The sequence below is a fragment of the Aptenodytes forsteri genome, unplaced genomic scaffold, assembly GCF_000699145.1.
Source record: "Aptenodytes forsteri isolate BGI_AS27 unplaced genomic scaffold, ASM69914v1 Scaffold224, whole genome shotgun sequence".
Lineage (NCBI taxonomy): Eukaryota > Metazoa > Chordata > Aves > Sphenisciformes > Spheniscidae > Aptenodytes > Aptenodytes forsteri.
This window is the reverse complement of record NW_008794879.1, coordinates 1,313,293-1,330,067: the sequence shown is the minus strand read 5'-3', so window position 1 is coordinate 1,330,067 and position 16,775 is coordinate 1,313,293. Positions and strand designations below refer to the sequence as shown.

The window sequence follows — 16,775 nt, the reverse complement described above, 5'->3', positions numbered from 1 at the left end:
GCAGAGATGACTGCTGTAATACAGGCTCTTGGCAGACATTTGTTGCAGAGTATTTGATGTGCTCTCTTTGCAACTGTAAGATCTAAGTATAAATAGAGTTAGTGGATTGAGGTAGTGGAGGGGATATTTAATTTGCTTCAAATTATTTCATCAAATAAGATAAAATAGCTTGTGTGATTTGGTATCAATATTCAGAATGTAAAGTTGAGAAGCTGAGAGAAGTGAAAAGCCATGACGTAGTAGTCAAAACATCCAAAGCATCAAAATGTCACTATTTTTGTAAGAATGGCTGGGTTAGCTTTCCAAACTTTAGGTCTTTGAAATGTCTTAGAGCACCACTAAACATACTGGGTTTGCTGAAATATCACCTCTCCCTGTAGCACTGACTGTTTTCATAGCATTGAAGGGGTGGTTACATTCAAAAGCTGTCCTGCTTCACTGTGAGTCTCTGCAAGCTGTGCTGAAAGGGAGTGCTCAGAGGGTGGCATGCACCTTTGAGTGTTCCTTACCTACGACCTCTCATTCTGAGGATGGCCCACCTCATACTGTGTGTGAGTGAGAAAGGGGGGAATCATTTGTAAGTGTCACGGGTGGCAGTTATAACCATGTGTTGGATGGGACACTTTCTAGAAGTTAGTGGAAGCACCCTTGCATCCTTTTGAATGTGACTGTTTCATTGTCTGTTTTCAGTTGGTATGGTGGTTTTGCTTTGCACATAGAAAAGCAGCTGTTATGTATGGAGCTAGTGATTCTCAATCTGTTCCCAGAAGAGATCATCTTGTATCCTGCTCTTTAATTGCATGCATTCATTCATGTGTTGAACCTAAAAGGGCTATTAGTTTGTCAAGAGCTCCCTTTGTCACATGAGGCCTGGGTTAGGTCAACTTGCAGTTTGAAGTGACCTGGCTCCACCTGTGTAGCACCCAGACTGCTGAGTGATATGGAGAACCATTTCATGAAGCAGTGCTGCTTTCTGGTTACCTGCTGTGTTGTCAGGAACAGCAGCATGCCCTGAAGTCATCCCTTAGCTAGTCATTTTGCCCAGGAGACCTAAGCTGTTAAATTCATAGCATTGCCTGTGCATGAAAATACCTCCTCTATGAAGTGCATGGGATGTTTCAAATACATATGAAGGAATTCCAGTGGTAAAACCCTTCTGAGTCCTGTTTAAGACTGCATGACTGTGTTGTGGAGAAGTTTAAGCAAGCCATGTAGTTGGCCATTGCAGCTGACAATGTGGTACACAGTTCTGTTGGTATTGGCAAAATATCCATTATTGTGATGGTGTTCTTAAAAGAATAATCAAAAGTTTTTTTTTCTTCTGTAGGGAATTTGACACCAGAGCCACCTAAAATACCATCTTCTACAAGCCACCCAGATCTCTTAGGTGGATGGGATTCTTGGGCAGATTCCTCAGCAACCAGCAATGTAGTGTCACCACAGTTGAAGCCTCTTTTTGAAGGTATTATGAAACAAAATTCTTGCATTAGAGGGAATAAGAAATACTCCAGACTTGGTCAGTTTAATCACCTGAGACTGGTGAACATGTCTTCATACCTTTTTGCTTTGTTGCTTAAAGGACACCATGCTCTTGTGTTTAAATGCCCCTTTAGTAAGGCACTTGTGTAGTTTTTCAGAGTAAGTTCAAGGCAGAGGAAGCAAATAGTTTCAGTTGTCTATAGTAATGGTGATTCTTGTCATGGTAAAAGATGTCATGGAGCAGAATGCCAGGAAGGTTTACATGAGGTGTTGTGGAAATAGTACTTTTATTCATTCTCTCAATTTCCAAATTCACCAAGTACTTGATAGGCTTTCTTATTATACAGGTCAAGCTGTTACCACAGGGAGCCAGTCCAGTGTGTCTTCAGGTCTGTCTTTCAGCCAGGCTAAATCTCAGAACTTTGATCCTTTTGCTGATCTTGCCAGTCTTGGATCTGGTCTTCCAGGTAAGATCTTACTTTTAAGAGACTATACTTAATGCCTTTACGGTTTGATTTGCTTCTTGTACCAATAAATGTAACTGATAGCTTATATAAAGGAAAGTGTTTCCTTTTAATTGTTACCAACCAGCTTGAAGCAGTTACTGAGAGCAGACAAGTAACAAGAAAAGATCGAATCTTTACGGAGATTGTGTGAAACATCTAGAATAATACTTCAGAAGATAAATCACAGCTGTGGTTAGAAACAGTATAAATACTTAATGCTACAGAATCTAGTTGAGGAGGTAAGAGAAACCAGGGGTCGCTGATTCAGTAACTGAGCATGAAGTTTCTTATCTAGCATTGATTGATACTGTGCTGTGAAGGATATAAAATGAAAGCTGTATTAAATTCTTTGCTAGGTCCAAAGTGACAGTTGTTTTCCTTTTAATTCAGTACTTTTCTTTGAATTCAATAGGCCTTCATAGCTCTGCTACTCCAATCTGTCATGTTTGTAAGATAAGCACAAATCAGGTCCGTACTTGTGCCCCAGTGTCCTGGTCTTGGCTGGGATAGAGTTAATTTTCTTCCCAGTAGCTGGTATTGTGCTGTGTATTGGATTTGTGCTGGGAATAATGTTGATAACACAGTTTTAGTTGTTGCTAGGTAGTGCTTACACTAGTCAAGGGCTTTTCAGCTTCTCATGCCCTGCCAGTGAGAAGCTGGGAGGGGGCACAGCCAGGACAGCTGACCCAAACTGGCCAGAGGGGTATTCCATACCATATGATGTCATGCTCAGTACATAAATGGGGGGGGTGGGGTGGTTGGCCTGGGGGTGGTGACTGCTGCTTGGGATTATTCCTTCCTTTTCTGTCCTATTAAACTGTCTTTATCTCAACCCATGAATTTTACTTTTTTTCTGATTTAAATGTTAAATGTGACTACCTGCCAAGAGTCCAAGGAGCAATTTGGAACAGCCTATAGTTGCTGAGTTGCTAAATTGCAGAAATGTGCTTTTCCCTTAGCTTGGAGCTGACAGAGGTGTTATCCTGTTGCCTTGGCAGTTAGCATTGTGTATTAAATTGAGTATCCTCTTGGTAGAGTTATCTTACATAAACACAAGGTAACATACAGTGTTTGGCTGCTTTGTTGCCTGTGTGTAATTACTTGCAAAATTCTGGTGTTGAAGCAGTACCAATAAGGCTGCTCTGCAGTCAACAATTTATAAAAATTTTCTAGTTTAATAATTCAGGTTAAGATGGACTTGTTAAATCTATATATAGTGTGGCAGTAAAAAAATAAATTTATCTTTGACCTGGAGATGCAGGTATAGCACACACTGAAACAGTGGAAGAAATTGTACTGATTTTAGCAGGATTTAGATCAATTCATTAGTCTTTCAGTTAACCTTCAATAGGAAAAATGACTGCATTAAAAGGTAGCCAGATGTCACTGTGCTAGTTAACCTTCTCATGCTTGAGCTGAATTTTCAGGGAGTTATAAGAACTGGAGTTCAGACTCGGTGTTGTATTTTTCATAGGCATTTTTTGGCCTTCGCATACAAGTCATTATTCTGGAAGAAGAGTTATAAGAGTGAAAGCTGCTTAATTGGATTGCTATATAAACAGAAAAGAAACAATAGCTAAAGATAGTTGTTGGTGGTGTATTAGGCTAGTGGTAGGATACCAATAGTGTTCTGTGATAGCTGGTGTTCTCACACTCTTCATTTCTAGGAATGATCTTGTACCAGAAAGTAGTGTGGTGTTGAAAAGTTCCTGCTGATAGAGAGGCATTGGCTTGTCCTACAGGAAGAATTGGTTGGCCTTGAAGACTGAAATAATGAATGTAGAATGCTTTGAAAGAGTAGTAGAATGAGACTATTTTTCAGTGTGCGAGGTCATGTACTCTGACTAGTAACAGGGATTTATTTCTGTATATTTCACAAGTGACTGAAGACTGAGTTGAGTATGCAGTTGGGTGCTTTCATGAAAAAACAATGCAATCCCAGATTTTATCAGGTGTTGTATTGCAATACTAGGTTTTATCAGGTGTGGTATTTAGAGGTATAGTATGATATCTTGTACATGGCCCTGGGGAGACATCCTTTTGTGTAAGCTGTTACAACTATGAGCAGTAGCTACAAAAGACAGCTATCAGGAGAGCCGAGGTGTGGGGAACCAGTTTTGAAAGAAGAAACTGAGTTTACACTGCTGTGTGTACCCAGACAAGCTTGGGTGTCTTTTCTGAGGCTTTAGAGTGAATAAAAGAGGGGAAAAACAGAAACAAGAACAAGTAAGTTTAAACTGGCTTGGAATATGTTTGAGCTGAAAGTTAGGTTCTAATCATCAGCTGCTGATTAATAATGTATGTGGAGAAAACAGAAACAAGAACAAGTAAGTTTACTGTGGCTTGGAATATGTTTGAGCTGAAAGTTAGGTTCTAATCATCAGCTGCTGATTAATAATATGTGGAGAGGTACAAATACTAATTTACCTTCCTCCAAGAAATAATGAGATGGGATCATAAGTTTGTCATTCAAGTGATAATGATTTCTGGTTTTGAACTGTCAGTATTTCATTCATAATATACTTCCTGGCTGGCTTCAGGTCTGTAACCATATTTGACCACTGGTTTTGCATTCGTGTTTTGTCATTTTTAGGCAATTCTTCCCACATGAAGAGGTCTTAATCTGTTTTAGGATGCCATAACTGTGGTATAAAATGTTTCTCTTCCAAAAAATATAGATGTATCTAAATTCAGTCATGCTCTTTTTTTTTCCCTGTGATGGGTATATACAACTTGTCAAGGGAACCGAGTTTCTAAGAATCTTTCCAAAGGAAGTCAATCAAGGGCAATTTAATGGTGGCTTGGTTTAGAATATAAAAATCTCAGGTTTATTCTCATCTGTGAGACAAAAGCTGAATAATGAATTTAAAAGGTTGGAGTTTTATTTTGCTCAATTTCTTTACAGTGGGTATTGTAAAGTGGAGAAAAGGCCCTGTGTGTTCTTTCCAAAGTAAGTAGCAGGTCAAGCTGCTAAGTAGTGTTATTTATACTGGTTTAATGAAGGGAAATGGGATACTAAAAATTGAGTCAATATTGTGTTGATAGATAGAGGCCTATAGATCACACCAGGGTGATTCCAACAGAATCTCCTGCAGGCTTCAGTGCTCTTCTACTGATGTGCGACATTCCCTGCTAATGCTGCTGTAGAATAATCTTCTCATCTCTTTCAAACAGTAGTGCAAGAAATCACTAGAGACTTTGAAAGCACTAATTTGAAAATATTCTCAATATATTACATTTTCTTGATCATATAATTATTTTTTCAGTGTCCTCTGCATATTAACAGATATTGAAGTGTAACGAATTGGGTGGCAGAACTACTGTCACTGCTGAATTATTTTCTGGCCTTACACATGCCTAGCCGATCAGACAAGAGTGAATGCTTCTGCTAAAACTGACAGTTGAGAACTTGAGTTGTAAGAGGCTGGAAGACTTTCAGTAATAGCTTTAGCTCCTGCCATCCAAGTTACTTGTTAATGAGACTCTTAACTTCATTTTACACACACTTTTCTGTTATGCTTTCTCTTGTATAGTGGTGTCACTGTAAACTATGTGGTTATATGTCAAGACCAAACTGTCTGTCTTGTATTAAACAGATGACAGATACCGAGATGAACAACTAATTTAGTATTTATTGTTAGGTTGCTCCAGTGGTGGACTCTCAAGTAGTGGCTTTGGTCAGAAGAGTGGTCCATCTCAGAAGTTGGGAAATCAGTGGCAGAAATCCACAAAACCACAAAGTACTTCATGGCAGTCCCAGACTAAATCCAGCACAGCAGCTAAACCCAATTACACAGTAAACTTCAGTGTTATTGGAGGACGAGAAGAAAGAGGAGTCAGAACCCCAAGCTTTGGTAAGTTTTATGAAGGCATTACTTCTTATAATGGTCTGTGTGAAGTTAGTCAGATGTGGTGTTAGCTGCAGAAACTCTTGTACTTTCATCTTTTTATTTATGTTTAGGTTGTATCTAGTAGAAATTTGAAGAGAGCTTGGCAAATCTGGGGTCCTGCTTTTGCAAAGCTAACTAGAATATTGCAGAGACAAACTGACCACGGCCCAAATATTTACAAGTTTGGGCATAAAGTCTCAAGGCTATATTCACTCACCCACGTGGGTACTGGTTTTGTATCACTGGGTTAGAAAGGTAAATTTGATCTATCCAGGGAGAGATGGTTGATAACGTTGCTTCATGCTAGTCCACGTGTGATACACAGGTAAAATGATGCAACATTTTTCCTCACTGAAGAATAGTAGCTAGTCTTAAAGATTGAGGTTAAACTTACTCAAAATTCTTGTGTTTCAAACAGGGATGGGTTTGGGAGCAGGTGGAATCGTTCTTGGAACCAGTCCCTTAAGATGTTCCAACTGAATAGGCAAATCTAGAGGTATAGGGATAGGCATGGCCTCTTCTACATTAACCTTCTTGGAAAATATTATTTTCCTGGTGTGTTGGTATTAGGATTATGCCTTCCTTAACTGGCATATAAGTGAACAGCAGGTACTTCTATAAGTTGAAATGATTTTGTTGATCTGTATCTGGAAGGAGGTGACAGGACGGAGAGGCAGTGGGCATAAGTTGCAGCACAGGGAAGTCTGGAGAACAGGGAAAAAAATTTCAGTTAGCATGATGAAATGCTGTAATGGGGCAAGGGATGTTGTGGATTCCTAATCCTTGAAAACACATGGACCTCAACTGGACAAGGACCTGAGAAATTTATCTAGTTGTCCCTGTGAGTGGGGATTGGACTAGATGACATCTAGAGGCCTCTTCGGAATTCAGTTATTCTACAGTGCTCCAAAATTTTTTGGTTCTATAATGACTATTCATGTTTATTTTATTCTTTCATTATTCTGCATAAGTTCCAACATACTTAAATGTTGACTACATACTTTTGAGTAGAGTATTGAGTAATGGTCACTTGAAAAACTGCTGCACAGTAATTAGAACTACTTTATAGTGGAAAAATGGAACCATTTCCAAAATCATGAATAGGTAGATGTGTACTCCCTCGAATCGACTTCATTTTTTAAAAAATAGGACATGCAAGTATTTAGTCACATGTATGCACATAAGATTATCTGTTCTGGTGGACTGAAAGCTTGTCAGTGATCCCTTTTGTTCCTGTCCTTCTGTTAGTCTTGTGGAGTTTATCAAGCCACTGAAGAATATTTATCATGGTAGTGAGAAATGTCATGCAGGTGTATTTAAGTGCAATATATTTCCCCCATCAATGTATTCTCCTATGTAACTTTTCATTTAATGTTTTTCTCCCTGCATAGGTCAAAAGCCAAAAGTTTCAGAAAATGACTTTGAGGATCTCCTATCTAATCAAGGGTTTTCAGCTAAATCTGATAAAAAGGGACCAAAGACCATTGCTGAGATGAGAAAACAAGAAATGTCTAAAGATATGGACCCCTTGAAACTCAAGGTTTGTTTAACAGTGATTTTGATTTAAGTGTAGATCTGAGCTTATGCTTAGAGCTGCTGATAATAGAGCAGAAGGATAGTGACTAACAGAGCAAACTGATAAAGCAGAATGAAATTTTATCTGTATTTAAATCATATGACTGTAGAAGTTAATTAGCATGAACAAGAGTCAGTTGGCAATGAAGCAGCAGTGACAACAGCACAAAAAGTGTGTGGATGGAATGCAAGTTCCTGTTTCAGCTAAGGTTGGAGAATTTAAGAACCTGTTTTCTTGTCAGAGTCCATTTCTTGAAGCCAGAACTGTTCTTTATCTCTAGTGTTCCCAAAGGTCTCCTTAGAAAAGATGGATTTGGCTGATAATACAAAACTACACTTTAAAAAACAGGCAGGTGAGAATAGCTGTCTTCAGGGTGACCACTTACTTGCATTTACTGGTTTGCAAGTGCTGCTGCTGTCCTAAGAAATGACTAAAAGATGCAATTCTGGAGATGGGCTATAGAACTAGTCTGTGGGGTGTTACCTGATCAGCTGTTCAGATTTTTTTGATGTATTACTCATTGATAACATCACATATTAATGTACTTTCAGTTTTGTAGTCTTTATGGTGCTTTAGAAGATTTATAAAAGAACTTAAGAGGGATGCTGGAATTTGTTTTCACAAAGTGTTACCTGAAGAGAGTGTGCACAGCTTGCATGGGTAGCTTTTAACACAAATCACCATAAATGGAAATAAATACAGATTTTTATTTCCCGTACTCACTGCTGATAGAGGGCAGAGATTTTCATATTACATAAGTGTTTAATGAAGACACTATATCACAGTGGCTTGAATATCGCTGTTAAAGTCTGAAATGACCAGTTCTTCTAATCAGGTTTCATGGGGATATCTGAAAGAACATTTTGGTTTGTGCACCCCTGCATGTTGCTTAAGTAAACATTAACTATTAATATATGTGATCTGAAACTTTTGTACAAATTCAGAATTTTAATAAATGTGCCCCAACAGGGAGTTAATATTAATTGTAACGATATTTTCAATTACTCCTGTCAATTCTCGTCATTAATTATACAGGGTTTTGTAACATGTAACCATCTCAGTAATTTCTCTTGCAATGACTGAATTTCAGCAATAAACTAATGACAAGGAGCTACTCCCTAGTGGCAGATGCAAAATACCACTTTTGGGTGGCTAATGATCTGGGTGCCAGAAAGAAGAATGTAGTGAGACAGTTGGACTTGGGGGGTGAATGCAGCAAGACAACTGTGCTTGGGTCTTAGTCTTGTAGTCTTGTACAGAGTGAAGGTTATGTCTCTAAATAGACTGAGAGTGCTTACAGTGCTGCATTCAGTTCTATACATTCTGTTTTTCCCAGATTCTTGAATGGATTGAAGGAAAGGAGAGAAATATCAGAGCATTAATATCCACTCTTCATACGGTGCTTTGGGAAGGGGAAAATAAGTGGAAACCAGTCAGCATGGCAGATCTAGTAACTCCTGAACAAGTAAAGAAGTACTACAGGAAAGCAGTGCTTGTAGTTCATCCAGATAAGGTGAGTGTGTTCCTCTGATCTTCTTTCCTTTAAAAGGAATACAAACTACTTTTACCACACCATACGACTCACTGACAGATGCTGCAACCTTGCTTCTTGATCTTCATTTTGCTTCCATGGTCTTCTGAATTTGGTGTCCTACTGCGTTCAGGTAGTACAGGATTTTTCTTGTCATCCTGACACAGCACAGAATTCAACAGATAAATGTTAACAAATGAAAGATCCCATGAAGGATGTACTGAGCACCAAAGTCAGTTATGCTGGGTTCTGACTGACTTCTGGCAGATTTAATGCTGATTAGTGGAATCTGCTTTATTTCTACCAGCTGATACTTCAGGTCTTTTAGGACTATTCACCAGTATATGAAGACTCAGAGGCTGCCACAGCAAAACTGGTGGGAAAAACCTGCTGAACCTCCTTTACTAAACAACTTTACTAGGAGCTAGAAAAAGTAAACTTTATTAGAGTAAACAAATTAGCAGTTGAAGAATGCTTGATGAATATGATGTTCTAGTTGTCTTTTTAAAATTTAATGCATTCTGTTGCTGTTTGTTAGTCTCCCAGTGTATGAAGGTAGCTTCTTGTCCTGAGTCATTGCTCTAGGCTGTGTTTTGGATATAAAGATAAGCATTGAATATACACAGTTTGAATTTTCAGGCTTGCCTTCACATGGTGGTTCAGTGAGCAGTAGTCTAAGTCCTGTGTCATTTTATATCCATAACAGAAACAAGGCATTGTTCGTTCTTTTCTTTCCCCATCCTTCACTGTTCTTGGCCATGTGGTTTCTTCCACCTTTGTGGTGGTTTATTGGTGCTTTCTGTAAGCTCCTTAATGCATCAGTGTCAGAACATGGGTCTTTTTGAGGCATTTTCTTCTTCCTTGGTTTCTTTTCTGCCACTTTGAGTTAAAACAGTTCCTAAAAGGGTCTATAAAGTACTGCAGCTGGCAAAAGCCAAGTAGCAGGAGAAGGGGAAGGATACTGGAGATGGCTCTGGGGCTTCCCTTTTGTGTTGGAAAGAACCTGTTAAAATGACTCATCTCATCTTGTGGGACTGGATCTTTACTAACCACAGGGGTTGGGTTGGCCCAGAGGCAGGGCTGCTGTGAAATAGGCAGGCAATCAGGAGCATACTATCTTTGAGTATGGAGGCAAACGCACAGGAAGTGCTATGTTGTTAATGTTGAATCTTAACATCATTCACAATCAGCAATAGATTTTTCTCCAGGAAATCCTGTCCAAAAGGAGTCTTCCTAAATAGTACTTAAATTTTATTCTTGCACACTACTGCAAGGTCTGTCAGGAAGCAATTCCAAAAATGACTGGATTTGCTTATTAACTAAAACTATTTATGAAAAGAACAGCTTGGAAAACTGTTTTTAGCTAAGTTTGTTATTTATGAATTGCACTAGAAGTTTGAAGTCATGTAAGGAACCAAGGCATTGGTTGGATAAGATTGGAGAAGGCTGTGTGTCTGCAAAATTATATTCACACAGTAGTCTAACGCTGTTGAATAAGATAGCAAATATAAAAGGGGTGAGATCTTTCCCAAGTCACATAATTCCTAACATTTTTATGGTTCTAATATGTTCTGTTTGTTTTCAGGCCACAGGACAACCTTATGAGCAGTATGCCAAAATGATCTTCATGGAATTGAATGATGCATGGTCAGAGTTCGAAAACCAGGGATCAAAGTCCCTTTTCTAAAACTTCTCCTTTTACAGAACTACTTCCAAAAACTGGAGCTGAGCATTGTTGTGACTTTATTGCACCTATGATTTATAAAGCGCTTTTCCATGATTTCAGCACAGTTTCTAATCATGCACTTAAATGTGGGGATATATTTTGTAAGATGTAGAGTACAAAGCATTACATAGATGCATTAAGAAAACAGCTGCTCAGTACTTGAAGAAATCACAGTCTGGAAGTAAAGATTTCATTTCAGTTTTATATATGGTAAAATAGAATTTTAATGAAGCTCCGTGATTTCTGGTATACTAGTATTAATTATAAATCATTCCAATTTCATTGATCTTTGCTTTACCCCTACCTTCCCCAATTTGTCTGTTACTTTCAGTAGTTTTGTGATTCAATTTTGATGTTTGGTGCCTGTCGCCTTACTCAAAGTGCTTTAGTTATCAGCAGTGAATTTGCTTGGCTTATCTCAAACCTGAAGGTGTATATTTTCATCTGTATTTTATGTAATCAATCTGATAATCATTCTGTAAATAACGTTTTCTGACAATACCTGTGTTCCTTACAATAAATTAACAGTTGTTTAGCCAAAAAGACCCCAAATGTGGGAAAGTCAGCCAGGGTTGTTCTTGATTTTTAACTTTTTTTTACATAAGAATCTAGAAACAAATCTTGACTTCAAGGTCTGCGTGTTCCTGCTGTGTTCTTATTTATTATGAACCTTTGGAAGGCAGTACTCTGACCAGTGCTTATTTTCCTAGTTCTTTAAATGGTGTCTTTTGCTTCTGATTTCAGTGGAACATTCCTTCCATTGGACTTCAGATACCCTGATAGAAATAATGTTATTCTGAAACTTGAAGTGTAAGCACAAAACATTTTACTCTGCTTCGATTTGTCTGAGTCAATACTACATTACTCATTATCATCTGGAGAGCATTTAAAGTGCTTTAACACATTTTGCTGTATGTCTGAACTTCTGTATTTGAGATATGCATGACATCGATATATGTGAAAACATGAGGTGTATTGGTAGACTGTTGCATTTCTGGTCACCTACCTTCCATGCACTGGCAAGATGAGTAGAGAGACAACTTGATAACAAAACTTGCCATGTTTTCTCATCCCTATTCAGAAGGCAGTTTTTCACTAGTGCTGGGGTGAATGAATGCAAATGACCAATGTCTGTTATACTCTGTGTAATAACAGAATGCAATTTTCATATCGAGTTTGAAAATGTTGAAAAATAGTATTGTGGTATTAAAGCTTTGGCAGCATTCTCTTGAAGCAGTACAGTTGGGCATTCAAGGGGATACTTTGATCATCTTGCCATTTTATACATCTTGCATGCTTAACTGAGGGGGAAGCTGTACCATCATCAGAGGTAACTGTTCAGCTGAGCAACATGAACAGAAAACATGAGATTCTAATGCCACCTGAACAGGGTGTTGGATGAGGTTTTCCACTGCCGTGCCAGTCTGAGAGCTGATGGGTTAGAGACTTGTGAACACAGGTTGCGATTTATAGTTTCTAAGCTCAGATCTAACACAGTTACTTATTAATGTCTGAGAAAAGGTTTTGTGTGTGTATATTCACATATATATTCAGCTACTGTGATTTGTTTTTTTAAGATGGAAGCCAGAATCAGTTATGGATCAGGAAGGTTATGTATTATTCATAGCTGCAGTTGTATTTCAGATACTGCTTTCAAGCAGTCTTAAATCTCAGTAGATTTCTTCATAAAAACAGGTAACTTGCTGCCTGATTTAGAGTAAGAGCTGATCTTTCTTTCCCTGGGACACTTCATTAACTCCTTGTATTCGTGGTCTGCATCCATGGAAATTAAAGGCTTCGGCTGGTAGGATAGGTTTGTTGGAGACCTGCATGGCTTTTCACAGTTCTAGGGCAAATGCTATCTAGTAACAGGTTTAAAAAGACATACACAGATGTATAATGACTGTGATTGTACTCCTATCTACAACTGAGAGATAAAGCATTTCTGAGGGAGCTGCTTTTAGCAAGGAAGGACTACTTAAACAACCCATGTTCCTTTCAGCACATACAGGCAATGTAATTGAGGGACACATTTTTAATTGCTCTTTTCTTGAAATATGTTTATAAAAAATTAAAACTGAAAATTGGGAGGAAAACATCTTCCTCTCTGCTTTGTATGTTTGGTAGCATTTTCTGGATGATGTCTACATTTCTGTTTTTATCTGTCTACTTGTTTGCAAAATTTTCTTTAACAGTGGAGAAGAACCTTCGATGTGATTTTAAGTGAGTAGGGAAACATGAGTGCAAGTGTTTTATCTGGAACTGAACATCTCTTGAAGTTGATTCCCCCTTTTTAAACTTATGGAAAACCATGAAGTTTGGCTGTGGATTCTTCCAAAAGCCATTTGATAATCAGTGAAACTTCAGTCAGGTTGACAGGACCCTTCAACTTATTTTATGGCTTAATCAGCTCTGGTCCATAGTGGGGGAACTGGATGATTCCTCTATCCTGCTCCTTTCTGCATAGTTGAATTTTGGTGCTAGGAATCTGTGAGAGGCTCACTTTGGTAAACTCTCAAATCTTGACAACGAAACTATTCTGGGTTTTTTGTTTAACTGTGTCATGTGGTTGTGTTGCATACAAGAATGTGCAAAAAGTTGGATTTCAGTAAGGCCCTGTAAGCAAACTTTAAAAATTCAAGTGATGAACATGAACACAGTAAACTAAAGTTTTTTTTTTCTTTAGAAGATAAAGCAGCATGAGGACCACAAAAGGTGTTTCATAGTGTAAGGCTTATATACTAATTTTTTTTAGTTACAGGAATCTGGGAAGAGAGAAGTTAAGGTAAATTTTATATAAACATATATCGAGTCTTAATGTTGCTTTTAAAGGAGATGGTCATTTGGAAGAAAAAGTCCAGAAGTTCTGTTTGAATTAATCTTAAAACAGTAATAAAAAATGGTAAAAAAACTGGGAACGAGGGCTTTTCAATGTTTCTCATGCTCTGTACTTCATTGTTAATTGGTTGTCTGCTGTATGGAATAGGGCTGCATGCAAACTGTTACACAGACATTTCACTGTAGCTGTATTCTTAATGTCCACAAGCTGAAAAGCTTTTAGAATAGGCTACAGAAAAATTTATTAAGCTGAGACTTAATTAGATACTGTGAATTCTTTCTGGGCTTAAACTGTGTATTTTCCATTCATGCTTATTCATTGCACAGTTAAATTTTGAAATCTTGAAGTGAAATCATGTCCTGAAAGTTAGACTTTGCAGTCAGCAGAAGTAGGTATAAAGCTTGAGGTTGAGGCAACACCCAGTCAACAGTAGGTTGATGTTGTGTCTAGCAGACTTCATAAGTGGCACTTGAAGTTCTGTTGTGTAGCATCTCCTTGACTCTTGCAGCAAATCACTGTGCCTTTTGGCTCATGTTTGTAGTTCCTTTGTTAATGACAACTGACTAATACCATGCCTTCTTTGCAGCCTCCCAGGATCCAATTCTTAAAAGTGAGTAGCTTGATATGGTTATTGCAAGAGCAGAGAAAAACAATGCAATGTAGATTAAGGGAAGAGTAGAGAAGAACATCCAGACTCTAACCTACATCTCAAATCTTGTTTTCTAATTCTCTCTTCATTGACCTATTCCTACCTACCTCTGCTAAAAACAGGTCTAGACTAGTAGAAAGAACCTGGTTTGTAGCCAGCTTTTCCAGCCCTTTTAGAAGTGCTACTGACTGGCTATAGACAAGTGGCAGTACTAAGTGCTTGGCTTTTTTTGCAGAAGTTATAAAGCAGGGCTTATAAAATGATAGGCCACGTTTCCACTAGTTATTTCTGAATTAAGTTGCTTATGTTACATTGCTGTTAGATCTGGAGAGTCAGGCAACTTAAATTTTAAAATAGAGATCTGTGAAGAATTGGTGTTAAGAGTGTGTGTGGCTAGAACCTGCCAAATGGAGAAGAGCGATGTGTTTTGACCATGTTGGGGGAAATCAGTTGATGTCTTTAGCTTTGGGCATGCCTGTTTGGCGTTTCCTAGTGCTGTGAGATTTCCTTGAACTTAACAGCAAGGAAGAGAAAGAAAATGAACAGTTAAGCACTTACATTCATATTAAATCATGGGGTTATGCTAAATATTGTTAGTGGGTAGTGATTCCCTGACATCAAGCCTGGGAGGAGAAGTTCCTCTGCATTGTCACTTGGGTGAAGTTCAGATAGTTTGCTAATCAATAGTAGCTTCCTTTAGCAAGTACAGAATGGAAAACCTGCAACAGTGCTGATGAAGTACATTTCTTTGCAACAGTGGCGAAGTCCTTGTCATTGCACCTGTGAGTAACTAGTGCTCATGAAAAATGCCTCGTTTACCTCCATTTTCTTGCTAATTCTAGAAAGTTCCTCCAGTGTTGTCTTGCCAAGCACAGAGTTAACAGTTCCTTCCTAAATGCAGACTACGTCTCAAAGATGCATGCACAGGATTAATACTGTGCACAAACCGAAGCAGAGTTTGAGTGTACCTGAAATCTCGGCTGCCTTTTGGGACTGCTGAGCTACATGCACTGTTCCACCTCCCAAGGCCAGACTTCAGTTTCCCCAGCAGTGGCTGTATGTTTGCATAGTCATTGGCCATTGCATACTCTGCTGCCCACAGGAATATTTCAGGGGTTGCATAAATGTGGAAACCTTGTTGCTCCTTAGCTCTAGCAATTGCAATGTAACAAATGCTTTGTAAATAAGTTCAGATTAGTCTTGTACAGTTGCCTGTGCTTTGAGTCAGTTGACATTTTCTGTCAAGAACTTGCACCAAGACCTGCGAAAGCTGTAGGAGGAATGTATTGTTTTCCACCCCTTGAGTCTGTCCCTGTACTGAATTGTTTTCCACCCCTTGAGTCTGTCCCTGGTGCAGAGTACCTCTAGCTACCAGATGCCCAGTGACCAGGAGCAAAGGGTGACTCAACTGAGCTGTGGTTGTGATCTTGATGAATCTTGCAATGCTTACTTGCTCTCTGTTTGGGTGAGCTTATTGTAGACTGCAGTTTAGACTGCATTAAACTTCCAACATACGCTCCAAAAATACAAATTCAGTCATTTTTATGAAGGGTACCTTTTGTCATAGAAGCTTTTATTGCCAAAAGAGGATTAAGAGGCATTGTGAGAACTCCCGAAACTCTATTTAGTGGAATGTACTGTATATTTGCAATGTAGACTTCTAGAAGCAATTGTGATCTCTGATAAGGACTTAGCTTGCTCTGAGGTCCTTATTGTATTTACCTGTAGTTGTGATTGTACTTTCTATACTTGTGATTTTTCTGGTTTGGTGTGTGTGGAAGGACAGAACAGATTTTTCAAGTCCTATTTTTTGCCATCTTTCAGGAGATGCAATGTACTGAGTAATTTTGCTACTAGTGAAATGAAAATTATACCTGTATGTATATAAAGGTAATATAGTAAAATTAAGCCTTGTTTAAAAGTAGATTTAATGTTTGGCACAATGTCCTTGAACAGAATATTTTGCTTTGAAATGTATTATGACTTAACCAGTGATCAATTAAAACAAACAAAATGACTTTGCATGTTTCTTTCTTTAGCAAGAGAGAAATGACCTGAATACCCAAAGTATTTCCACTGCCTCTTTCAGAACAATATGCAAGTGTTAGAGAAATGGTTCTCATTAGTATGTTGAGGTTGACTGAACCTCTTAGAAAACAAGTGTCTCTTCAGAAGTGTCTCTTCTCCTGTTGGAGATGAGTCCCTGCAGTGTGCTCTGCAGTTTGGCAGCTGAATTTCTTAGACTGCTGCCTGTGTTGGGCTGAGGGGTTCTTGAACAGGACCTGGTGCAGTGCAATGCCATCCTGTCCCCCAAGGGAAGCTCTTGCATAGGTGCATGACAGTGATCAAAGGGAAGGAGAGCAGGAACAAGTGTGCAAGACTGAGGCAGGAGGGAGGAATGAGCAGCCTCTAGGGAGGGTGGGGGAGTGGGACATGGTGTGATGAAGGGCTGCAGATCTGGGGAATCTGTGAGGGGAATGCTGGAGAAAGGGGAGTCGCTGCTGGGACGGTACTAACAGGGTGCCCAGAGGCTTTTTTTGATTCCATGCTCTCAAACAAGAATGGGGCAAGCAGGGTCT

At 38.8% G+C, this 16,775-nt stretch overlaps 1 protein-coding gene across 1 annotated transcript in view; it reads left to right on the top strand.

Moving 5' to 3' along the window:
- GAK (cyclin G associated kinase) overlaps positions 1–15,500 on the top strand; it is a 76,573-nt gene extending 61,073 nt beyond the window's left edge. Inside the window, exons 23-28 of the mRNA XM_019470847.1 lie at positions 1,328–1,462; positions 1,827–1,946; positions 5,627–5,839; positions 7,267–7,415; positions 8,788–8,964; positions 10,568–15,500. Coding sequence (XP_019326392.1) covers positions 1,328–1,462; positions 1,827–1,946; positions 5,627–5,839; positions 7,267–7,415; positions 8,788–8,964; positions 10,568–10,669 — 896 coding nt within the window. The 3' untranslated portion in view covers positions 10,670–15,500. The remainder of the gene's footprint in view (positions 1–1,327; positions 1,463–1,826; positions 1,947–5,626; positions 5,840–7,266; positions 7,416–8,787; positions 8,965–10,567) is intronic.
- Positions 15,501–16,775: the final 1,275 nt, after the last annotated feature.